We start from the raw sequence: 26,688 nt of genomic DNA, 5'->3' as shown, positions 1-26,688 counted from the left end.
AATTTCCGTGCAGAATTATACCTATGGGTGATTCATTTATTTTTTTTTCCTCACAGAAGTTATAAGCTAAGAAAGACTGATGAGACCTTCTTTTATATCAAACAAATGTTTGACAACCTCAATTCTCTGCTACTCTTTTATAATATACTTAATTTTTAAAAATACTAAACTGTCTTGGACTGTTTAAAAAGCATGTATTATTTTTTATTTTTATTATTTTTAATATACTTTTACTGGAGCATTGTAGTCTCACATCATAATCTAGTTTAGCATGATAGTGAAATACATGCATATAGCACTTGACAAACTGGGTCTTTTCTTAAAATACATTTTCAGCCCATAGTATCTCACCAGTGTTAGTGTAAAAAGACAACTCAATAAATCCCGGAGTCAAAAGAAAACACAAGGAAAGTTTGTAGAGTAACATGAACATAATGACAGTGGCCTCAGTTTTCCTTAGTGACCGTCTTGTTAAAATAACCAAGGAAGATTGAAGCAGTTTCATTTCCTTGAACTCTTTAACAAATACTTACTAAATGCCTATTTTCTGGCTACTTTTAGCAGTATTCATAGGAGAAAAGAAAATGGAAATTTTTATAACTAACTTATTGGGGGGAGATAGGATTCACTTGAGTAGTCCAAAATTCCCTAAGTTCAATTTTTCCATCAATGTGATCTTGTTTCTCAATGCATTATCCCTTACTATTTTTGTAATACTAAACTGAAAGTGCTAGATTCATCTTCATCAGCATGAATTCTCAAAGAAAGCTAACATCTACTTCACACAGCAAGCATGAGACCTTGAAATGAGGCTAAAATAACTCTATTTTTTCCAGGACTTTCCAATGCTTTATCTTCTGTCATTGTTCTGGAATCGACTTGCTTACTTGTTGCTATTCCTCAGTCATTCCTGATAATAAACTAAGCATGGTCCTTGCTGAACACTTGATAGTTCTCCCAGGAGCTACTTTCTTAGAAAGTGAACTATTTCTTATCCCGTTTTGTTGTGGCTTCTTGATATAACTTCTCTTACTACCTTTCTATTTCATTAAGTTTACCATAAACTACATTATTATAACAAAAGCCCATTTTATACATTTTCTTCCTCCTCCTCCTCCTCCTCCTCCTCCTCCTCCTCCTCCTCCTCCTCCTCCTCCTCCTCCTCCTCCTCCGTGTGTATGGTGGTACTAGGAAATAAATCCACAGGTATTCTAACTCTAAGCTAAGCCTCAGCCCAATTTCATTTCATTTCATTTCATTTCATTTCATAAGGGGGTTTCTCTAAGTTACTGTGTACTGGCCTCCAATCTGTAATCCTCCTATCTCAGGCTCACAAATACTTGGATTGCAAGTATATTCCAGCATTTTTTGTTCAAGTCTTTCTTCTGAGTACCATACTAGATTAGGTTTTGGATTGAGTAAAAAGATTATGGATTTTGACTTATACTTGAGTTTTTCTGACTTGTTAACACTATTTCATCTATACAAAATGCTTTTTCTCCTTCATTTTCTCCCAGTGTTCTAAAACAACACTATATCCCACTTCTCGATTGATATCTCTTTTCAAATAGTCTTCCATAATTATCCAATTTCTCTAGTGACCTTCATCTGAATTTTTTTTTTTTTTTGGCAATACTGGTGATTGAACAGGGGCATTCTACCCCTCAGCTACACTCTCAGCCCTATTTTTATTCTTTATTTTGAAACAGATTCTCATTAAGCTGCAGAGGGCCTCACTGAGTATGTGAGGCTGGCTACAAATCTGTGATCCTACAGTCTCAGCCTTCTAAGTATTGGAATTGTAAGCATGCACCATGAAACCCAGATCCTTTATCTTAATTCTAATATTCTGTGTGTATGTCAGGTAACAAATGCTTATCAAGGTAATCTTACTAGGATTTTTTGTAGGTAATATTTTGTATATTTAATAAAAATCATATTGTTTTGTAAATTGCATTAATGGTCATAATTACATATATTGAACATTATGTTATTTTTTTATCTTATATCTAGTACAAATTAATGAATTATGTACTAGATTTTATTTCATTTCCTTATGTTATCATTTCTTACCTTTGTTCTCAAGCTTAAAATGCTTATGTGAAAAACATTTTTAAAACACCATAAAATTTGGCAATTAATTTTTGTCTCATGTATGAAAAAAGAAAAATTTTAAGGATTAAAAGCATACAAGCTGTCCTTGAGTCAAAATACAATTTTGTAAACCACTCAACCAATTAAAATTACTCTTTTATAATAAACTAGACACTCAGAGTCTGTTGCCAAAAATGTTCTTTCAGCCACATGGTTTCTGATTTTATATTAAAGAATATAAATTATATAATTTCTTTTAATTAGTGAGTAAAAGATAAAATGTTTTAGAAGAGCAAAATAAGGAATGAGCTATCAGGGATTCCCAGCCTTGCATTACAACCTGGTGTTTCCCTTGGCCATTGTCCTACTTAGCTTCTGTGAAACCACTTAAATAATGTGTGCACATCGACCAAAGAAAATCTTATCTCCAAATAGCCTTCTACCATGACTTACATTAAAATGTAATAGATTGCATAATTTTTATTGAATCCACAAAGGATATATTATTAATGTTGAACATAATTTTACTTTGGATTTGTTTACATATTTACTATTAACTTTGCTCACCAGTTTTCCAGTGTCACAGGATAACTGATTGAGCTCATTCTTCTATCTAGACTTCAACTTATATTCTTCTTTAAGTAAAGGTCAATTGTTAACAAATTCTTTTGGTCTGATTTGAATACAAATGTCTTGACGCTATAAATAGGTCAGAAATGAGAAGAATAATGGTACTTTGGGAAATGTGTGAAGAATGAGAAATTCTACTTAGCAGGAGGCCCTTCTTACTTTTACAAAATACTATTTTTCAAGACTAAGGCAGCTATGGACATCCATCCCCTTGTATCTTCTCTTTTATACATAATGATCAATAATGTTGGCCAAAGTTTTCAAATATACTTTTAAGATGCCATCACCATATCTGCATTAAAAATGTAATAGAAAATGACCAGTCACAAGTGACCCCTTGATCTTACATTTAAGAATTACAATTGCCAAGAAATTTTGTGAATAGAAGTATAAACCACCTTTCATTTTAAGGAGGAAAATGACCCTGGCTATATAAATGTATGCCAAATCACAAACCTTTTTATAAGCTAGTCAATTTAATCAGCTATGGAATATATCTAATTTTTACTTAGTTGAAATATTATCTATAAGAGACCATTACAACAAAAAGGAAAAAAGAAAATAAATTTATATATCTCTTTAAAAACTGTTGTGCAATTATTTTTTTCCTTTTATTAATATTTAGTTATTCATTTATTTAGTGTGTTGGTAATATGGATTGAACCCAGTGGTATTCTATCTCTGAGCTACTTGCACCGAGCCCATTTATTTTTTTACTTTGAAATAGGATCTTGCTAAATTATCATGCACTGGTGTCAAACCTGCAATCCTCCAGACTTGGCCTCCCCAAGTGCTGGAATTATAGGTGTGTACCACTGTGCACAGCTCTCTACATATTAACCCAGAAGAGTAAAAATATCTGCCCATACAAAGATATATACATGAATATTCATACTATCTATTGTAACTGACAAAACCTATAAACAATCCAAATGTCCATCAAAGATGAATGGATAAACACATTGTGATTCATGCTTTCAATAAAATAGGTCTTAACAATAAAAGGAATAAACACAATATGAATCTCAAAAGAATTATGCTTTTTGAAAGAAGCCAGAAAAGAAAGGAGTCTTACTGTATTATTCAATTTATATAATACAAAATTATCTATAGCAACTGAAGCACATCTTGGGGAAAGCAAGATAAATAGGTACAGAGTAAAAAATTACATGTGTGCATGAAGAAACCTTTAGGAGTCATGGGTGTGTGTGCTGCTTGGTTTGGCTGTGGTGTTTCCACATGTCTATACATAGTTCCATGTTTTCAAATTGTACAATATAAAAATGTGGGGGTTACATGCTAGTTAAACTTCGATAAAGCTATTAAAATAACTTTTTATTTCTCACTTCTTTTTGCAATATTGGGAGTTGATCCCAGAGACACTCTACCGCTAAGCTACACACCCAGAACTTTTTATTATTGTGAAACAATCTTTCTAAGTTCCCATGTACTGTCCTAGAACCTGCAACCTTTCTGTCTCTGCCTCCCAAGTATGGTATCACGAGTGTACATCATGCACCTGGGTGCTCCTCTAATGTGTGAGAAGCATAATGCCCAGAGGGAATGGCATTCTCTGTGCTGCTTGTTACTTAGTCAATAACCCTGCAGAGTCCAGCCTAAAGTGTCCTCAGGGACAAGTGAACCTGTGCTAGAATAGCAGATACTGCAGAAGGTCTTTATTCATAGTTCACTCATTTTTTGTTGTTTTTATGTGTGCAGCCAGTAAAAACAAAAAAAATATAAAAAATTGGGAAGAAGAAATGGGTAGGGGAAAGAGATCTCACATTTAGAAGTCTAAATATGTATACTGAATCATATCTCAAATTTTGTTAACTAAATGAATAAAAAAATCAATAATCTTCCAAATACTATGTTGGGTGTGAGAAGTGCAAATGCAGTAAGGCACAGTAGTAAATTCTATGTTTTAAAACTATTTCCATGTAAATTTGAATATGGGATAATTGATAATATCTATCACTTCAAGAAACCTGAGTTTTCCCAGAGCACTCCAAGGTATTTTATCTACATTGTCACATATTATCACACTGCTTCATCATAGTAGTATTAATTCCTCATGTAATAAATGAGAAAAATCAAGGCTTGGAATTGCATTTCTGAGACTCTAATAATGCTGTTATCTGACTTAATTTAGTGAGAAGCAAACAATGGAAAGGAATAAGATATAATTTTTCCCTCTCCATTTGGACATTAGTAAGCATTTTTGGAATCAGCAGCATCTCTTCCATGGCCCAAGCTATTATTTGAAAGACTAATTTCATTATTGTGTCTTCTTCTTATTTTCTTCCCAGCTTTCAGGTGAGAGTGGCTTCCGACTGATGGTGATTTCTGTATTACATCACCCATAAAGTCAATCACAAACACAAGAAAGAAAAGAAGAATAAAAAAAGGAAGAAGAAGGAAGGAAGGAAGGAAGGAAGGAAGGAAGGAAGGAAGGAAGGAAGGAAGGAAGATAGAGAAAGGTAAACAGTTTATCCTATTTTCTCTAAGTGATGGATAGGTTTATAATTTATCCATGGCAATGTCCCTCTATGGAACTCAAGATTCAAATCTAATCATGACTCCTCTAAGGGTAATAAGGCACTTCTATCAACACTGTAACCATATTAGTTTACAATTATTTGCTAAGTAGTTGTACACACAAGTTACCCCCTAAGGGTAGAGACCATCTGGTCATTGCAGGAACCCAGCATAATGACTAGCTCATATTGATAGTATTTCCAATAAATGTTTTTCTCAATTGGTTAAGAAAAAAGAAGAATGAGCAAAGTAACCACATACTTGAAGAGCATAAAACTATAATAAATATGTAAATTCAAAACAATACATATCCAAAATCTCAAAATACCCTTTTCTGGGAGCCATAATATTACCTTTTTCAGATGACTTACTTCTTCCTCAGACACAATATTCACTGCCTATCCTCAACTATGATAGATAAATTTTGGAGTCAATAACTTCTTTGTCATCTTATAAGAAAATCCACTTTGGACAATGATTGAATCAGCTTTGGAAATTATTTTCTCTAACACTGTTTCTTAACCTAGTTTACATTAATAGCTTTCATTCAAAGCCCAACAAATATATTCTTCATTTTACACCGTTTTACCTTTTGGCTGTTAACTTTACAGCAACTTTAGTTTCTAGGACCAATTTGTCAGGCTTTGAGTCTATTTTAATAAAGTTTGTATAAATCAATTCTTCCTCAAAGTCTCCTCTCAGACATTCCGTGTTGTCATTTATTTACTAGCTCATCTAACTATACAATTTAATTTGTAGTTTCTTGTTTATTCTATCAATCATGATTATACCAATGGTGCCTAGTCTGGTCTTTACTAAACTAAGTTAGACCTCCACAAAGGTACTCTTAAAATAATATTAACTTATTTGCAACAATACCTAAAGCTGAACAATTTTTTTTTATTTCTAAACACTTCAGATCTATTATAGCTTCATATTTGATCTTAGCTTAAAAGTTTTTTCTTTGATTATACAATAAAAAGTTTAAAAAATCTGATTTTTATATATCTAAAATAAAATGAACCTTAACATACAAAAAAGGAAAGTTTAAGCTTCTGTGTTGTTACTTTAATAGCAGTAATTGTTTGCCAAAGCCAAAAATATAACCATTTGCCCAACTGAAATGTAAATAAAATATAATTTAAAATGTTAAATTTAGCCAGGCGTGGTGGCACACGCTTGTAATCCCACACTTGGGAGGCAGCGACAGGAGGATCGCAGAAGTTCGAAGCCAGCCTTGCTTAAGAAGCCCTGTTTTCAAATAAAATTTTAAAAAGTATAATATGGATCTGGGAGTGTAGCCCAGAGGTAGAAGGGTTACCGGGAACCCCAGTACCACCAAAAAAAAAAAAAAAAAAAAGAAGCCTATTACAGAGTAAAATTTAATCCCAAACATCAATTGCAAATTTGCTTTCATGATATAAATATATTTTGTAATTTATTTTCAAGGATATGTGACACCTCTTCTCACACAATTCTCCAGTTATGATTTTATTTAGATTGGAATAGAGTTGACTATCAAGCTATATTGAGTCAATAGCAAGGCAATACCTTTCCTGTGACTTCATAGAGTCTGATAGTTGTTTATTTAATATTCTACATTAGTACATTGAAAATTCTCTAGCATTTCTTATTCAAAACAGTCCTAGTTTACTGTATACTTGCAGTGTCTTGGTGGTAAGCAGTAAAAACACAACTTCAAAGAGTTTCAATGTCCTAAGTCACTCAACAATGTGTTAATTGCCTCTTCAAAAGAATGATTACATATTCCATCTGTATCTGAATAGCAGAGAAATGTTGTAATTTTGTACATTGGAAATATTTATGTTTGCATGGGGAATTATTTCTCACTGAAATGAGTATATGCCCCAAATCATAGATGACAAATGAAAATAGAAAAAGCTACAGAAGAAATAAGAAAAAATATGCTGGTTACTAAATAAACTTTGGCAAAAACTTAGCAAAGAGCAAAAAAATAGCTTTTAACAAAGATCCAGGAAATAAATAAATAAAAACACCTTTAGTAATAAGAAAGGATATCTGTCTAATTTGACTTGTTTCAAGGGAGAGCACATTATTTTTTCCTAAGATAGTTTTTTTTCTATTTGCGTGAAGAAATGTGTCAAAAGTTTAAAAATCCAATCCATGTTTTTTATATAGACCTTATTTTCTTTTTCTGATTTTATGATCTATAAAATCCTGTTCAATGTACAAACTAAAATACAGAGAATCTAGTTTTAAGGTTGTTGCTGACTGCCCTTTGGTAACATTTTTTCTCACTTCTAAGCTTTTTAAAGACCTGATTTGCTAATACAGGAAAAGCCATCTTGTCCTAGCTGGTTAACTCACATAGGTTTTCTAACACTAAGTAGCCAGAAAAAAGACAAATTAAGTTTCATCTTTAGAGGTTCTTCACCTCTCACCTTCCCCCTAAAAAGGGAAATACAGTTAGGTTTGGTGACACATGCCTATAATCCCATTTGGGTATTTGGGAGGCTAAGATAGAAGACTCACAGGATCAAGGCCAGCATATGGTAACTCCATGAGACCCTGCTTCAAAATGAAAAATAAAAATGGTTGAGGGCATAACTCAGAAACAAAATGTTCCTGGGTTCGAAACCCCAGTAACTCATACACACACACACACACACAGTGAAGCATAGCCCTATACTAATGTGGATTTACCCTTCTTGACAATAAGAAGACAAAGCCTTGAATTGACCGTATGATTGAGTAGCACCACGCCTGAGTCTCTTTCCAAAGGACCGAAATCAGAACATTATAGTCATATATGCATATCCATGCTTCTAGCAGCACAATTTACAATAACCAAATATGGAACCAACCTGGGTGTCCATCAATGGTTGAATAGTTTAGAAAATTATGGAATATACACAAATTGCAATTCTACTCAGCAATAAAAAACAAAATTAGTTCATCTACAGGAAAAATGGACCTAGAAATCATGTTAAGTGAGATTGGTAGCCAGTCACAGAAATGAAGAGTCATATATTTTCTCTCAAATGCAAAAACCAGGGAGTAATCAGGATAACAGGAAGACTTCAGATAATAGAGGAGATGCTCCAGTGGAGTCAGGGAGGTGGTTGAAGGGAAGTGGGGAGGAAGAGGGAAATTCAGTGAAGGAATCACTCCCATCGCCATTATGTATATATGTGGATCTCAGTACTCTGTATGGGGAAGGGGAAGAATGGGGAGAAAACCAAAGGAAGCTCACCAAGTGCTGTTTGCATGTATGTCATTATCACTAGGAACTATATTATGATGTGATAATATAATTCAGCAATAAAAGTATAAAAAGTAAGAAAACTATGGGTGAGTTATATGCATTGGGAATATGGTCCAGTAGCCATTTTTTTCTCTAATTATTCTTCTAAGCACTTAAAATTCTGCATCTTTATCTTCTGATTTATACTATGAATTCTATCAGATATGATGTTTTGGCTGTACCTTTTTATTAAAATGTTGTACAATACCTTTAGGATGCCTTCTTACTTTTGAGAACCATGTGGTAAAGATGGCTTTGTTAATTGATGTCTTGAAGAGGGATTTATGAAAGCATGTGAAAAGTGTTAGAAGTATTTACCTGGTGGATTTTGAATTCAAAGGAGAACTAAAGGATCTTCTGAAACAAAACAAAACTGGGGCTGGAAGTATAGTTCAGTGACAGGGTGTTTGCCTAGCATAAGCAGAGCCCTGGGTTCCATCTCCAGAGCTCCACAAATCAAATAAAAAAGTAATAGCAAGAAAATAAATTTTGGAGTGCATTTGGTTATACAACAGTTGGCTTAGGAAAATAAAACTAATCAAAGTAGGAAATTTATCATAAAAAAAAAAGAATCAGGATAAATTTTCATGGTCTGGACATATGAAAATTGAAAATCACAATATATCAAATAAAACAAGAATATATACATAATAGCAAAACACATAGATAAAATAAATGATGAAATAAGATTGGCTTACCAGAGATGTGAAACAATGGCAAATATTGTGAAATTAAGACAGGTTTTTTTTTTTAACATTCCCACCATAAGCCTAAATTTGAAGACATAAAAATGAGAACATAAAGACTGAAACTGTATGAAATAAGCAGCAGAGAAGGAATGTAAAGGAAGAGACAATGAAAAGAAAATGTTGAGGAAATGAAGAAATAGAAAATACAAGGAAGGGCTTTCCCAGGCCGTGGACAGTTCTCCCTCATTTCCCAGGAAGTATTTTTTGCAGGAGATTCATCAGGGTATTTGGGAACTCTGCTACAACACAGTAAAACTCTCTCTTCTAGTTCTCAGGTATATTGAATATTTTAATGTATTTATGTAATTTTATATATGGAAGGAATCTTAATTATATCGTTCAAACATATCCTTTTACTGGCGGTCAAAGCAACAGAGCTAATTAATGGCCACATTTGTAGTTAAGTTTTTCCCAGAGGGTTTGTTATGCTATTTGATCAGGACTCTAATACCTACAATAGTGACACCCTCCATGATTGTTTTATTAAAATGTAACATAAACTTTAAGTTGCTTTCAAGTATCTATTTTCTCTTTGTTCTAAATCTGATGCCCGGAAGCAATGGTGAGTTAAAAATGACATTGTTCCTGGTGTGTTGGGGCACACTCATAATCCCAGTAATTGGGAGGCAATGGCAAGAGAATCACAGGTTTAGAGCCAGCCTCAGCTACTTAGTGAGGCTCTCTGCAACTCAGTGATATGCTGTTTCAAAATAAAAAACAAAACATAGGGTTGGGGGTGTAAATTCGAGGTAAAATGCCCTTGGTTCAATCTCAGTTTAGTAAATAAGTAAATAATAATAATAAATCATTCAGCCTTTCATATAAATATCGGTAGCTGTGGTCTAAAATTCAAGGCCAGAAGAAAAAGGAAGATATTGTTTTATTTGACTTCTGGAAAGCACCTTAGAAGATAACTTTCTTGGCATGGATATTCTATTCTTTTTTCTTCCTCCCAGAAGATGGATGTAATATTTGGAACAGGAATGGTCATTTTTTAATCACAAGGTCACCTTGTACATGAAAGACAAGTGAAAAGAATAAAATAGAAAAAATCATGGAGTCTGGGACAGAGTCTTGTCATGGATGCACCTTACTTGCCTGGCAGTGCCTACATCTGGATGTTTTTTACCTGCCATGAAAATAAAAATATATCTCTCTTTCTTTTCAGTGTTTATATGCCCTCCATGTTTCCCAGTCAACCACAACTTGTAGCTGACATTATGTAAGTAAGCAAGGTAATGCTCAGGAATAACAACAACAACAAAATAAGTGTGTGTGTGTGTGTGTGTGTGTGTGTGTGTGTGTGTGTGTGTAAATAAAAAATGTGTAGCACTCTAAGGTTATGACAGCCAATTTTAGTGAATACTAGTTAGATATTGAACCGTGTCTGGGTTAGTTGGGAGAGGTAGTTTAGAGATTTGGAAAATATAAGGATATGTGGAGAAATACAAGAAACACATGATTAAAGCTGCAAAATTACAAGATCTGTTGGAGAGAAACAGAGAGTTTGGTAACCTTCATAATATAAATGCAAGTATTTGCACAAGGTACAAATTGCTAAGTACTGAATACATTTCTAAAAATGTTTAATAGAATTTCTCTCCCTGGAGACCTCCCCAATAGGGTAGAGATCACAATCCATGTAGGCAAGTTTGGGTTCAGTCCAGCCTGAAGGCAGATGGATGAAGCGGATGACCTCTGAAAGTCCCTTCTGGTCCTATTATCCTGCAATTCTGTTTCACACTGAGACAAAGTTATTGCTGCTTCTCTATTTGTAGTTATAATCATCAAGCAGACCTTTGCTTCCTTATCTCCATATTGCTGATATTTCTGGTAAACAAGAAGAAACAAAACTGAAAGGAGCAAATCACTCTTGGCCAAACACAAGAGAGATTCTTTCTAACAATGTACACATTGTTTGTAGGAAGCCAATAATTCTGGCCTACAGTCTAATACACCTTCCCCTCATAGGTTACTCCACACAGCAGTTGTATTCAATGCCGGTGTCAGGCTTGTCTTTGTCATCTCTGCACAGCTGATTCTGTTCTCATGCTCAAGTGATTGGGGTAGGAGTTAAATACAAGTCTCTTTAAATACATAATTTCTTTCTAATTTATTAAGGGTATTTTTCATTAATAGAAAAAATATAAAATAGACTAAGATGCATTTGCTTTGAAAATCATACCTCCATAGTTAAGTTACACAGTATTAAGAAGGATTACTAGGATTTGATTCTAAATATTTCTCTAGGATCTACACTTTCTGTATTTGTAATTAACTTAGATGGGTAGGATATAAAGCCAACTTACTGAAAAAATAAAAATAAAAAACCTGATGTCATTTGACTGGAAACTGGAAGTACTCAGCAAAGCGAGAGCATGAGTGACAAAAATCTCACCTGATGTTGATTTTGGAAAGAGGAGCCAATGAAATGAGGTCAAGCAAAATGCATTAAAAAAGTATATATTTAATTTGATGAATAATAGCTTCAGCTGGATATCTGACACAAGCTAAAAAAAGTAACAGAATACATACTCATGCACATTTTTCTGTATACATTTATATTCAATACCATTTATGTTTAATTCTATATGAAATAAATATTTTGAGATAATTATATACAAATTATGTAGAATGAAGTGATTTATATACCTATTAATATTCCTCTCCAAACTCTATTGCTATCACTAATGTAATATTAATAGCCTAACTAAAAATTAGACAATTCAAATTTTTAGTGTTTCTGCTCTGAGAGTACTGGAGAATTTTCTGAGCCATTTATCGAACTGTATAGATTTTTTTTCTTGGCACTCTTGGATTTATTTCTTAACTGTACCCTGAACGAGAACACACCACAGGCTTGAGCTAATCGGATCACAAAGTGCTCTTTAGGGCTTGTCCTTCCTAGTGACCTTCACTCTGGCCTTGCCTCTAAGGACGGCTGACCTAATCCAAAAATGCAGGAAACATAATTGGTAGAACAAATCCTGGTGCTACTTGATCTCATCTGGCAGTTGCCCTTGGAAATTTTTCCCCATTCTGTTACAGATTCTATACTATCCTAAAGATGACTCCCCCTTCTGTGTCATACTATAATGTGGCAAAGATTATTCTCTCCAATTATAATTGGGAGAAGCTCAGGTTTCTCCCTTTTGTACCCTGAAAAGCCAGCCCTGCCATATTACACATTAAAGATGATCTCCTTCTGTTCAGACCCTGAGAAGCTAGCACCCTCCCATTTTTTTCAGGCTAAATTAAAAATTTACAAAATGACAGACCTTTTGTATCTCTTGCATATTCTTCCCCTATAAATCAGCTCCCAATTTTCAGTGCTGATAATACTCTTGGTATCAGCCCACCTGCTTGCAGATGTGGGAGTAAAACTAGTCTCGCCCATTCCCATTCTTATCTGGCCTGGTTCCTCTCAGCCTTAAACCTACCAATAGTGATTTTGGTTTCCTTGGTTCATATGACCCCAGTGTATTGTCTGGAATGCTTTTAGCATAACTTGAGCATAACATCTGATTTTACATTTTTTTGTCTTGATCACAAACTTAATGGTGAGATAAAATGCAAATTCCCAATTAATATAAATACATCTGAGTGGTTTATTGTACTTAAAAAGATTAATCTTTAGTGGAATTTTTGTATGTCTAAACTTAAATATACAAGTACGTTCAGAATGTTTAGGGAGACTTAAAATACATATAACGTGTCTGTATGTCTCACACAAAGATGACAAAGAAAAAAATTTTTTTATTTGATTCCAAAGAGATTGACTACAATGGGCTTAGAAGTTTTCATGCTCACAACTATTACATTTTTCTGAAAGTTGCAATATATTAAAATATTCCACTACAGTAATACCCTAGCTTGTTCATTAGGAAAATACAAGAAGCTCAGAAGCTTAAACAATGAAATTTATTCATCATTGTTCTGTGGGCTAGCAAGCCTAAAATCAGGTGCTGGCAAAGTTCATGTTTGGTGGTAGGTCATTTTCTGGTTTGCCCAGGCTGTGACCTCACAATGAAGGAGGAAAAAGAACTCCCTTGATCCTTTTAAAGATGCCAATACTGTTACTGAGGCTTCTGCCTTCATCACCTAATCACCTCCCAAATGGTTCTGCCTCTTCATACCATCATTCTGGTAATTAAACTTGGGCACATGAATTTTGGGGTACACACATTAATACTACAACAAATATTGTTCATACAGGTGATTCAGTGGAACAAAATTTACTGTGCAAGCGATAACCATAGATTAAAGGAAAGCAAACAGATGTCTTCTTTTGCAGTTTTGATTAAATTATAATTTGAGAGTAGTATACTGAGTATACCCAGTCCCAAAGAACAAGGAGATGTATGTTTTCTCTTATATGTGGAATATGGAGAGATATAAGGAAAACAACAGATATACGAGCAGAAGGGAGAAGGAAGATGAAATTATAAAGAATGTATTCATAGAAATAATGCTGTGATTGTATACAAAATTGCCAATTCTAATCTCAAAAGCTTGCAGAGTGAAGGTGGGGGGTATTCCGGTGGGGAAGTCAACAAGAGTTGTATACATGTATTTTTCTAACATTCTATACCCAGATATGATATAAAATTACAATTCATCCAATAAAAATTTAAATAAATAATTCAGCATTGAAAATACTGGCCAAAAAGTTTGAAAATCTCTTAAAAGCTTCCTCTAAGTACTTTTTAAGGTTTTCCTAGAATTCCAGATTGGTCACAACAAATCCCAATTCTTCTAAATATGTATTATTTAATTCTCATCACAATGGCATTCTGTTATTTAAAATTGAAATGTTCTCCACTGAGCAACTTAGAGAAGTCTCATTACTCCCCCCCCCAGATCCCATTAGAAAAGTTGGGTTCCTAAAGGTTTTCATTTCATAACTTCCTGCTATTAACTAGTGCAGATCTAGTTCAGAGTTAAACCTTTTGCATCCACATCCCCCAGTGAATGAAAGCATTATTTTTTCTCAAGGGGACAGAGCTAATAGTCAGATTGAGACATTGCATTATGCAAGCTGGTTATACAGTCTTTCAGCTTGTTGTTCACTCAGCACAATTTTTTCTATTCAATCAATTAATAAAACTGACAGAATATATATGTAGTTCAAAATTGTCTTTCGGCTGATTTTTTACAAGCCATCTTACTGCATTGAGAAGAGGTCAGGAAGAATGCTGAAGCATAACAATTTCATGTACCTCTCTGAGCTGCTATGTTAAGACCCAGTAGTCAAAATTGGTGAATGAAAACTCAAGGTCACAGTGTTTAAACTTCACTCTCAAACTGATTTTCTGAGTGACTCCTGGGGATACCACTCAGTCTCAGCTACCTGCCTTAATTCCTTGTTTTTTTCTTAAATACCAAGCAGCTTGTGTCAAAAAACAAATAATGAATCATAGGGGATTTAGCCTCACATTTGAGATTGAGTAGAGAGCTGACAGTTTGTTATAATTTATACTTTTGTATAATATAGAAGCAGCCATATATTTTCCAAAGTTAAGGGGCAGAAGAGCAAAACTTAGGCATTATTCAACAAGGTACTATTTTAGTAGCTTGCTATTGATGGAGTTCTGATCATTTAAAATAGTAAATACATCTCCCAACTTACTTTTATCTGAAATCAAATTTTCTTAATATGGCATGCCACAGTGGCCATTTTGACTTTCACTTACATGTGCTACATTGAAGCTACACATTCAAGAATAACCCTGACACACATCAGTTTGGGAGTTGATCAAAATGTAGTGATATATGACAGTTTTGCAATGCTTTATAGTTATAATAATGCACATATTTTCTAATATATACTTCCTAAATTTCTACAAATGTGCTATAATTTGGAATTTCATAAGCTAAATAGTTAAAGACTACAATACACCACCCTTATAATACTATGGAGAATATATCCTAGCATCATTTTTCTCTTGAGCTCTCTTTACAATTATATGCTATGCATTTTAAGTGGGTGATATGGCATGTATCCTTAAAGTAACTCCTCCTTATCTATTTATATTTTTAATCAGCTTCAAACTCATCTGTCTCCACTCAAGATCCTATGCTTCATTCTTATAGAAACAAAAAGCAAACAAAATAACTTACAACTCTCTTGAGCTCGCAATGTTTTTTCATGCACTTGTTTTTCTGTATATGTAATTCTCTGTATTTTTTTTTTTTTTCGGTACTGGAGTTCCTGGAAGCCCTTCTATCTCCAGGCTACACTCCCAGACCTATTTTATATTTTTTATTTAGAAACAGGGTCTCAAGCCAGCGAGGCTGGCTCTGAACCAGTGCGATCCTCCTGTCTCTGCCTCCCAAGTGCGGGGATTACAAGTGTGCGCCACCACGCCTGGCAGTTCTCTGTATTTTAATGCCCTTCCTTTCTTCGTTTGCCCACTCAACTCTTATAGTGAGATGCAAATCAACTCTCCAGTGTCTTAGGAAATTTTCCAGTATTTTTGTAAGCAAAATTAGATACTCCTCATTTTATTCTTCCTCAACAATTTTAATCTACCTCTGTTATAACATGTGCATTCCATGAAGGTAGAAAATGGGGCTTTCTCATCCCCAGTGCTAAGAATATTGTCCAGAATAAGGTTGGAGCTCAGTGGAAGCTTACTGAAGAGAATTAATGAGATGAGTATAGGAAAAGCCTTAATGTGCTTTTTACAGGAACACTTTAAAACTTTTTTTTATTATATCCTTATTTTTATTTTTTATTATTTCCTTATTTTATTATTTCTTTCATTCTTTGTCATTATATCAGGAAGAGAAGAGTGAGGGAATAATTTAAATAAAAAGTGACTCCACAAACTCCTGAATATTCAAGTAACCTAACAATGTCAAAAGTGCTTGAACAATTCACATTTGTCTTCTGTTAGAGAGTATTTTGGGTGGGGATTCTGAGTTTTCTGCCTTCCTGTGATTTCACACAAGCCTTCTGGTGGAGCTGGGCATCAAACCTAGCACCTCAGGCATGCTAGACAAGTGGTCTAGTGCCTTGAACATACTTCTAAGAGCCTGGTGTAGTTAGCAAATAGCCATACAAGAGATTCTGACACCAAGGAATAAGGCTCCAAATTAAAGCACTTGGTGATTCTGCTTCATAGATTATCATGTAAACAAACAAACATTCTCCTGGGGTAGGAGTGACATGCTCCTCACTTCCATTTACTAAAATCAAAACCAAATAAAACAGTATAATTCAGCAACAATTGAACATCCCTGATGCATCAGGATTCTTACCGCAGAAAAGATAGATTGGAACAAAAAATATAGACATACTAACATAGTTTAGTTTGAAAACACTGTGACTTAAGATTATATATATGTATATACATTCTGAAATAAATTTTAATAAAGAACGTCTGAGCCAGGTTTGGTGGTGCATTTCTGTAACCACAGTATTTGGAAGGCTAAAACAGGAAGATCTCATGTTTAAGGCCAGTGTATTAATTTAGCAAGACCCTGTTTCAGAATAAAAAAAAACCTGGGTCATGGCTCAGAGGTAAAATGCCTCTGGGTTCGTTCCTCAGTATGCCCCCAAAATGAAAGAAAAAATTAAAGAAAACCTCTGTTTTATTTAAAGTCTTCTATACTATTAGTGGATTTATAGTTTTTAGTTACATGTTACATTCTTATCCATTTGCGTGTGTGTGTGTGTGTGTGTGTGTGTGTGTGTTACTAAGGATTAAACTAAGAAACACTCTACCAGTGAGCTAAACCTCCAGTCCTTTCTAATTTTTATTTTGAAATATGGTCTCACTAAGTTACTATGTATTGTTCTTGAACCTGAGATCTGAGATATTCCCATATCAACCTCCCACATCCTGGAATTATAAGTATGCATCACCATTCCTGGCTTCCATAGCTATTCTAAAAAACAATCTATTTTTTTTACTATACATGAGTATTTTTATTATATATTTTTATTATACATGAGTATAATATAATATAACCATTATATTTCTGCCATAGAGTTATCCAATCAACAATGAACTGTTTTAGATTATCCTTTTGAATACTGAGCTATAATATACATTAAAATAGTCATCTTTTCCCTGAGGCATACATTTATCTAATTAGCTATCTGTAAAAGTCAACACATATAAACAGTTAAATTTGACTCCAAATCTCTTTGGCAGGGTTACTTTAAAAATATTCCTGATAAATCAGTGTTAAGAAATCAAGTATCTTTGTAAAAGAGCATTTCACACACACACACAAAAAAAACTTATAGAGCTAAGACTCTGTAAAATGAATATGCACATGTATATACACATATATGCATACATATTTATAAGACTCTCCAATAAGTTAACAAAATTCTGGCTTTAGGTAGGTATCATCTGTCATTGTAAACAATATTATCCTTATTTGGTTACTATACATTAAAATGTATCAAATTATACTATACTCCTTAAATATGTACAAATATTATTTCAGTTAATTAAAAAACATGATGATAGAATTATATAAAAGATAAGAAAAGAAAGAAGTGAAATTAGGAATATTTTTGCTTCAGGGAAACATTAAATTTGGTCCATAAATAGATATTAAAGACAATAACCTTTACCTAACCAACTCCATCATTTAAATAAATCTCTTTGAGAGGATATTGATACTCTCTGATCACCTTAACACAACTCAACACAAAGAAAATTAAAAAAAATAAAAAGTGACATACAGACCAATAGAATAGAAAATCTATAAACATACCCATGTATTTACAGGCAACTTATTCTCAACAAAGTTGCCCAGAACATACAATAGAGAGAAGACAGTCTCTTCAACAAATGGTGTAGGGAAAACAAGATCTTTCAAATGTAAAAGCCTAAAACCAGATCTCTATCTCTCACACTGTACAAAAATAAACTAAAAGGAAATTCTATAGATGAGCAAATAAGGCAATCTGAGGGGGTAGGAAGGGGGGAAAAAGAAATTCTCTAATATACATTATGTACTTTAACAAACATATCAAAGTCAATCACTTAGCCAAGCATGAAAAGGAGAATGAGGTGGGAATTGCTTAAGGACTAATTGGGTGATGTGTGCATGTATGTTTCTACCATCTTGTATCCCATTAAGATATATGATGGCGATGTACCAATAAATTTTTAAAAAAAATTAAAAAGAAAAATAAACTAAAAATAAATCTATTACCTTAATGTAAAATTTGAAATTACTAGAGGACAACAAGGGAAAATAGTTTGAAATATTGGTACAAGGAATGATTTCCTGAAAAGAACTCCAGTAGTTCAGGAAATAAAGAGCTGACATATGTGATCAAATCAAATTAAAAAGCTTTTGCATAGCAAAGTAATCAGCCAACAGAAGAAAGAAAGAAAATCTTGGCCAGCCATTCATATGACAGAAGAATAATATTCAGAATATATTAAGAGCTAAAAAATAGTTTCAACAAAAGAACAAGTACTCCAACTCCAATAAATAGGCAAGAGATCTGAATATATATTTCTCTAAGGAAGTACAAAAGGCAAATAAGTATATGTAAAGATCATTCAGTATCTTTAGTCATCAGGGAAATGCAAATCAAAACTGCATTAAGGTACCATCTCACCTCAGTCAGAATGGCCTTTATCACACAAACAAACAAACAAAATAAGTACTGGTGAGAATGTAAGGAAATAGTATTCTATACAGTATGTATGAATGTAAATCATTACAGTCACTATGGAAAACCATATGCAGGTTCCTCAAACAAATGAAAATAGAACTACCATAGAATTCAGCTATATCACTTCTGGGTATATACTGGAAGGAAATTAAATCAGCATAGTAGCCAGTCGTGGTGGTGCACACTTGTAATCTCCGTGCTTGGGAGGCGGAGACAGGAGAATTGCACTGGTTCAAAACCAGCCTCCCTGTCTTAAGAGACCCTGTTTCCAAATTAAAAAAAAAAATAGGTCTGAGAGTGTAGCCTGGAGGTAGAAGGGTTCCATTGCCAGTATCAAAAAAAAAAAAAAATCAGCATGGAAAGTGATGCTCCTTTGTTCATGTTTATTTTAGCAGCATTCATGGTAGCCAAACTGTGGCACCATCCTAGGTGTCCTTCAACAGATGAAAAAAATGATATAAAATTATATGATATATACACATATACACTTATATGTTTATATGCATACACACATGCACACACATAATGAAGTATCATTAGCCATAGAGAATGAAATCATATAACTTAAGGCAAAATGGATAGAACTAAAAATCATCTTAGAAAGTGAAATAAGCCAAACTCAGAAAGACATTTATCACAAGTTTTCTCTCATTTGTGGAATTTAGAAAAAAAAGACCCCTCTTAAAATAGTAGGAGGACCACTAGGGAATGGGAAGGGGATGAGAGGGAGTGCAGAGAAAAGAGAATATCAGAACATACACTGTTACAGAAACTTCATATCAAAAATATCTTTAATACACACATTCATGTCTTCCTGGCTAATTCCATTTCCTCCTATTTTTTATATCTAGGTTTATCAGCATTTCAGATGTTTCAAATCACCTGAACGCACCCTGGAGACGTTCCTCTGCCTGTGCTTTAAGATTCATATTTCTGACAGATGCACACCCTGTAACCTGCCCTCAACTGCATCTTCACTCTGTATATGGGTTTTTAGATTCTACATGCTAACATCCCCCTCTTTAGCATGATTTGAATTTAGAAATAGATTGGTAGTATTTTTTTCAATGGAACTTTTAAATTGGACTAGCTCAAGATCCATTGGTATAGGAAAGTAAAAATGAAAACAGCAAACTGCTCGAAATTCATTTGTCTTCATTAGCTTTACCAATTTACTTTCCCCTGTGTCTTCTTTCCTTCCTGTCTTCTCTCCCTCCAACTCCCTCCCTTCCTTCCTTTCTAGTAACTTCAAAGGAATCGCACACCACACTGAAATCAGTAGTAGAGAGACTAATGAAACAATAGAATAATTTTGATCTTTCTGGAAGACAAATGACAGAGTCTTGGGTATTTGAGCTCTAAGTTATAAAATGTGAAATACATGAGATTTAAGCCAGGACTTGACAGGACTACTAATTTTCCCATGGTGGGTCATTACAGATAATAAGGGCTGCCATTTACCTCCATCCACATTGAGAACACCTCTAAGTTACAAATTACTCACAAATGCTTTTAGCATTTTATTTTATAAATTTAGTTTTGTAGATAGAAAAGAGAAAAACAGCTATATAAGTTTGGCTTCTAAAGCAAGTATTTTAGGCTCACTGACAAGAGATTATAGGTGGATGAAGAAAAATGTGGCCATACCTATTAAAAAGTTATGTTTCAAGCCAGGCATGGTGGCACAGGCTTGTAATCCCAGTACTTGGGAGGCTGTGACAGAAGGATTGCACTTCAAGGACAGCCTCAGCTATTTAGTGAGGCCCTTTGCAACCCTTTTTTGCTTTATTCAAAATAAAGAATAAAAATAAGGCTGGAGGTATAGCTCAGAAGTAGAATGCCCCCTGGATTGCATCCCCAGTACCACACACACACAAAAAAAGTTATGTTCCAAATGGAAAGTAAAGTAATTAAATATGATTTTCCTGATCTATTTTATACACTGCTAAATATGAACAGGTTAAAAATAGAAAAGCAGGAATCACAAAAGTTAAGTGTGTGTGTTTGTGTGTGTACATTTGTATGTTTGGGTGCAAACTTTTGGATGTCAGGAAGTATCATTCCCAAATAAGTTTTAAATTCCTCCAGCTGGGTGTGGTGGCACACGCTTGTAATCCCAGCATTCCGGAGGTTGAAACAGGAGGATCCCGGTTCGCAGAAAGCCTCAGTTACTTAGTGCGGCCCTCTGCAACTCAGTGAGACCCGGTTTTAAAATAAAGAATAAAAAATAATATGGCAGGGGTGTAGCTCGGAGGTCGAATGCCCCTGGGTTCAGTCCCCAGACCCGCAAAAAATAAAATAAAATATAAAATAAAATAAAATAATAAATTCCTCACATACTTTATCTCCTTAGCTTTAAAAGGACACCAAAAATTTTCATTAAGGAAAATCATGCAGATTCCATCACGATTACTTTCTGTAGTAACACAGAACTTAGAATCCTTGCATGCAGTGACTTCTAGAGTTTACATGTTCCCTGAACTCAGTAAGAGCAGACAGTGCCCAGCATACCATTATCCCCCTGCACTCTTAAATATATTATCACTTTGCACTGAAAATGTAATCTAACTAGAGATGTAAATAAAAGGAGGCTCCTTTTCTTTACACCCTCCTGAATATTAACATCATAAATTATCTTAAGGATGTCAAATTTTAAAAAGCACTGTGATACATCTTGGTGAATCTGCTCTCTAATTGTTGAATTCATTCATTTTTTCTAGCACTCTTTGTATAGTTGAGATGATTTCTGTAAAAATATCCTAGATTGAAAGACCTTGCATTTTATAGAATTTTTATTGCTCGTGTGATTTAGATAGTATCATATTACCACTTTGAAATACCATGTATGAAGAGATGAAATTTTTGAAAATACAATGTGGTGATTTTGTAAGTTCTTACTGTAAAATTTTAACAAGTGCATTCCTATATATACCCATTTAAATTTTTTCAATTTTTTCTTCTTCAAATTGAGCTAAATGAAGAACATTAAAATATCAGTGTTATAGAAAATCATTTTAATAGCTATCTTTTCATTATTTTCACTAGAAAGAAATTGATTTTCCTAAGAAACGTTCAGAAAACAATTCGGTTGGTACAAATGCATTCTCAAAACCAGAACCAAAACTTCAAAATGTTAAACATTTTCCTTATTAATTTTCATAAAGGATACAAGTATATCACAAAATGTACATTGTACTTATTATGAAAAAGTCAATTTTGAATCATGGCTTGGACTTCATGTATAATAATTTAAAAAATAATGTGTTTAGACAGCAACAAAAGGGCAACAATGTAAAAATAAATTATTCAGAAAGAATTGTTCTGCAAGGCAACTCAGATATTGCATTCAATATCTGAGTTAATTTGGTTTCTTTCTTTATTACATATCTATATTAGATGGGAACATTTAAAGGTATGACAAGGCTAGTGCCTAATGACCTTTCAGAAAAAAAGTTTTTATCAAATATGACCAAAAATGAAGAGGAAGTTTGAAGGTGGGAAAATTAATTTTATTTTTGCAACTTAATTTTGTCTATAATTAATCATTATTTCTCATTTAAACACAAGCAATATACATATGACAAATCTAATCTTGCTAAAACAATAAGTAAGCATAGTTTTTAACTTATTTTCTCATTGCATAAATATTTTTGTAATCTGACTATCGAATGTCTTTATCTCTTTAGATACCATGCTATGTGGTATAAAAATGATAGAAAATTAGGTTAAAAACCCTATTCTAAATTAATAACAAGTAAAGATCCAAATACTAGTCAAGTGATTTAAATAACTTCATTTGGTAAAATCTAGAAAGCTATAAAATAAATATAAAAATAATGCACTTAACTTTCTATTTGCAAGTTTTAAAGAAGAAAAAAAGGTGACAACATGATAAAAATATGAAACTTGGAAGTCATCTAAATTAGAACAGAAAAAAGAGTAGAGAATAAAGAATATACTCTATATTTGATTCAATCTGAAGTATATGCTCATCTTTTCAAGGGTCAAGGTAAGTGTAACAGCATTTTGTTTTTGTTCAAATACTTAATGTTTGTATCTGAATCTCCTGGTTTTCAGAAAATATATGCCCTCATCAATGAGATTATGAATTCTAAAAATTAGTTGAAAGCTCAGATATATTTTTATGATTCATTGCACTGAAATATGTTTTAGAAATTCAAATTGTGTAATGGCCTCTGAGGAAGAACTATTTGGAAATGTGGTGATTTCATAGTTTTAAAAGCTGTGACACAAGTATCTGTCTCAAACACTTTCAAAATGTGATAAGAATTATATCTAACTGAAATATATCTAACTGAATATATCTAACTAAATATATCTAACTGGATATATATATCTGAGTATAACCTGAATTATATCTAACTGAATAAGGTTCTAGAAAATATGATTAAATTTTGAAAAGTAAATTAAATTTTGAAGTCCTACAACTTAATAATTCAATACCTTTTTTTGCTATCATTTTTTTTTTTTTTGGTGGTACTGGGGTTCCTGTAAACCCTTCTACCTCCGGGATACACTCCCAGACACCTATTTTTTTAAATATATTTTTATTTGGAAACAGGGTCTCTTAAGCCAGTGCGGCTGGCTTTGAATCTGTGCGATCCTCCTGCCTCTGCCTCCCAATCACGGGGATTACAAGCGTGCACCATCAGGCCTGGCTTGTTGCTATCATTTTAACATATGATTTTAAAATAATACATGTCACAAATTTAAATAAAAAATCTTATTATTATTACATAAGTATTCATCACTGAAATTAAGAGGTTTATGTGAGCCTTCCAGAGTTCAAGGGAAAGAAAGGAAACTCAGACAAGGGAGGCACTGCCAAAAACCTTAGCATCCCAGAGCCAAAGTGTTTAATAATCCTTTTGGAAAGAGAAAAGAGACTCAGTGACATTGTTGAATCCAGTAGCCTACCTTGGTATTTCAACATCCTCACCTTCTACTAATCTGAAATGTACTACCCTTCCAATATACTCTGCCATCTCTGGTCCTGAATCCAGTTTACTTAATCTAGAGCTGAGAATCTGTCAGCCTGTTAGCCCAGACAAGTTCCAAATAAGTTTTGTTTGGCCTATAAATTCTTCATTGGACGGCATTTTTTAGAGTAGTATCTGATTTTGAACACTTTAATCACATAGAGGTATCAAGTTCCACCTGAGGAACTAGAAATTTTGGTACCAGGACCTTTTCAACATGGCAGCAATTAGCTTGTGTGAATCTGTGCAAAGATCACTTACATATCTTCAGTTTTTTTAGTCTCCTTTATTTCTTTTTGTCTTATTGATCCCAAAATGAAAGACAAGTTTCTATTCACATTATGTCCTCAATATCCTTTGTGATAACTTTTGTCTGAGAAACTGAGATAGAAATGTAGGTTTAGTTTCTCTGCTGGTGCCGCCTTGCAGCCTGATTTATTCAACCTGACCACACTCTTGATTCTCTTTCTTTGACCTTGGTCCTATACTTTTTCCCCTGCAGTTATATTTTTGATGTCATATTTCATTTTTTCTTCTCTATCCCAATTTTTCTTATAATGAAGCAATTAAAATTATTTTTTACTTATATTTTAATTTTTCTTCCTTTTATCATTACTACACGAGTAAATCTTACCACTGCAAAATTTTGATGTTGAGTTTTAAAAACACAGAAAATTGAAAAATGTAAATAATATAATATTATGGAGATACTAGCGAGGCACATATTTCCCATAAGTACATCTACTAAAATACTTTAACACCAAAGCATTCCTCCAAATTCTGTTTGTTTAAGCAAAGTTCAGAGAAACATTCTATTACCCTGTGGTTTCAATCTACTAAAATAAATACTTCTCATTTGTCTTTTGCTCAAAATAATTTTTTATAGAAAATATCTAATTGTTTAAGAGCTTGACTTCAAAGTCTAAATGTGTGTTTGGTTTATGCCAATTACATTCTCAATAAAGCACAATAATTATACCTTGAAATGCATATTGAGTGGCAATTAAATTCATGCTTTTTCAATAACGAATACGGTTATGGTTGAAAGAGAAGGTAGGTTATAGGTTCCCTTTGAACTTTCTTTACCATGCAGAATTAAAGATTTCAGTTGCCTTTTGTAAACTGACTCACCCCGGCAATGAACTCCTTCATCATACCCATCTGAGCAGTCCAGGACTCCATTGCACAGTTGGGATAAATGAACACATTCATTGGCACCAAGGCAAGCGATGTGATTCAATGGGCACTTGATTTCCATCTCCTCGGAGCCTGGAACAAAGGTAAAAAGAAAGAATGTGATATCTGTTAGCTTTACAATTTTAAGCACATGTTTACAAAGCAGTATTTCAGAAAGTACTACTAGAGGGCAGCTATGTTCTACAAGAGATCAAAATTAGCCTATATGATTGGAACATCATTTTTCCCCCCATGGTACTGGGGATGGAACCCAGGGGCTTTTCTACCTCCAGGGTATACTCCCAAACCTATTTTATATTTTATTTGGAAACAAAGTCTCACTAAGTTGCTGAGAGCCTCACTAAGTAGCTGAGGCTGGCTTCAAACCTGTGTGATCCTCCTGTCTCAGGAGGATCCTCCTGTCTCCTCCCAAGCGCTGGGAATACAAGCGTGCGCCACCATGTCCGGCGGAACACCATTTTTTAAATGTTTCATAGGAAGTGAATTATTTTGCATATTTTCAAAGAATGCACTAAAAGACAAATATACCTTTAACAATTAAAATAGCATGAATGTTTAATTTGAGATAGTGATTTTCTCTGTCTCTTATCCCTAAAATTAAGAAAGGTACTTTTACTCCTTGAGTTTTAATTTTTTCAACTATGAAATATGTATAATGAAAATTTCTTAGCAAGACTCTTATTAAAATTTAATTAGGTAACATTTTTTAAAAAATAAATTTTAGTAGTTTTAGCATTCCTAAACTAAAAATTAAAACTGTTCCAAAATCTGAAACTTTTGATACTCAAGCAAATATTCCAAAACTCAATAAACTCCCAAATATGAGCTAATTCTAGTCCCAAGCATTTTGGATAAGGGATAGTCAACCTATTGTGGAATTTAAATGAAGTAATAATATGAAAGTTTATTTAGTATGTTTATTAGAATATAAAGAAGAACTATTTATAAACTTCTTAATATACAATTATTTCATTTATGTAACATTTTCTGAACCATTTTAATGCAATAGAATTAACTAAACAGCAGAGAGTTGATCAGGGCATACTCCTGAGTTTACATGTTGGTGGTAACTATTTTGTAAATTCACCCTTTTAATTTTTAATTAAAAATATGCTTAAGTCAGAACAACTTTTCTTGAGGCCCCTGAACACAGCATTTTACCAAATATCCATATTGAATTTTCAGTTGCTAATTCACAAATTCTAGCCACCTGCTCTTCAGGCCATCTCTGAGTCCATAGTATGATTCTCATTGCTATCCAAATCTTTCAAAAGTCTGACACTGCTTATCAACAACTCTGATTCTATAGTAAAAATAAACTTGGATATTATACATAGGTCATTAAAGAGGTAATCATTAGTATCTTCATCTCTAGAATGAGATTATTAACTGGACCCATTTTATAGGATTGTTGTGAATATCCAAAGCTGTTGGAGGCGAGGTACAGAGCATTGTGAGACATAAATTCAGTTCAGGGAATTGTATCTGTGAATCACATTAAACAAATATGAGACCACAACATGTTTAATAGAATTTGGACGC

General features: G+C 33.5%; 1 protein-coding gene across 1 annotated transcript in view; it reads right to left on the bottom strand.

Moving 5' to 3' along the window:
* LRP1B (LDL receptor related protein 1B) overlaps window positions 1-26,688 on the bottom strand; it is a 1,956,425-nt gene that overhangs the window by 1,219,706 nt on the left and 710,031 nt on the right. The window contains exon 3 of the mRNA XM_080689945.1: window positions 25,081-25,218. Coding sequence (XP_080546071.1) covers window positions 25,081-25,218 — 138 coding nt within the window. The remainder of the gene's footprint in view (window positions 1-25,080; window positions 25,219-26,688) is intronic.

This window comes from Muscardinus avellanarius (genome assembly GCF_963383645.1).
Source record: "Muscardinus avellanarius genome assembly, chromosome: 2".
Lineage (NCBI taxonomy): Eukaryota > Metazoa > Chordata > Mammalia > Rodentia > Gliridae > Muscardinus > Muscardinus avellanarius.
The sequence above is the reverse complement of the archived record's forward strand: the minus strand, read 5'-3'. Positions and strand labels throughout refer to the sequence as shown.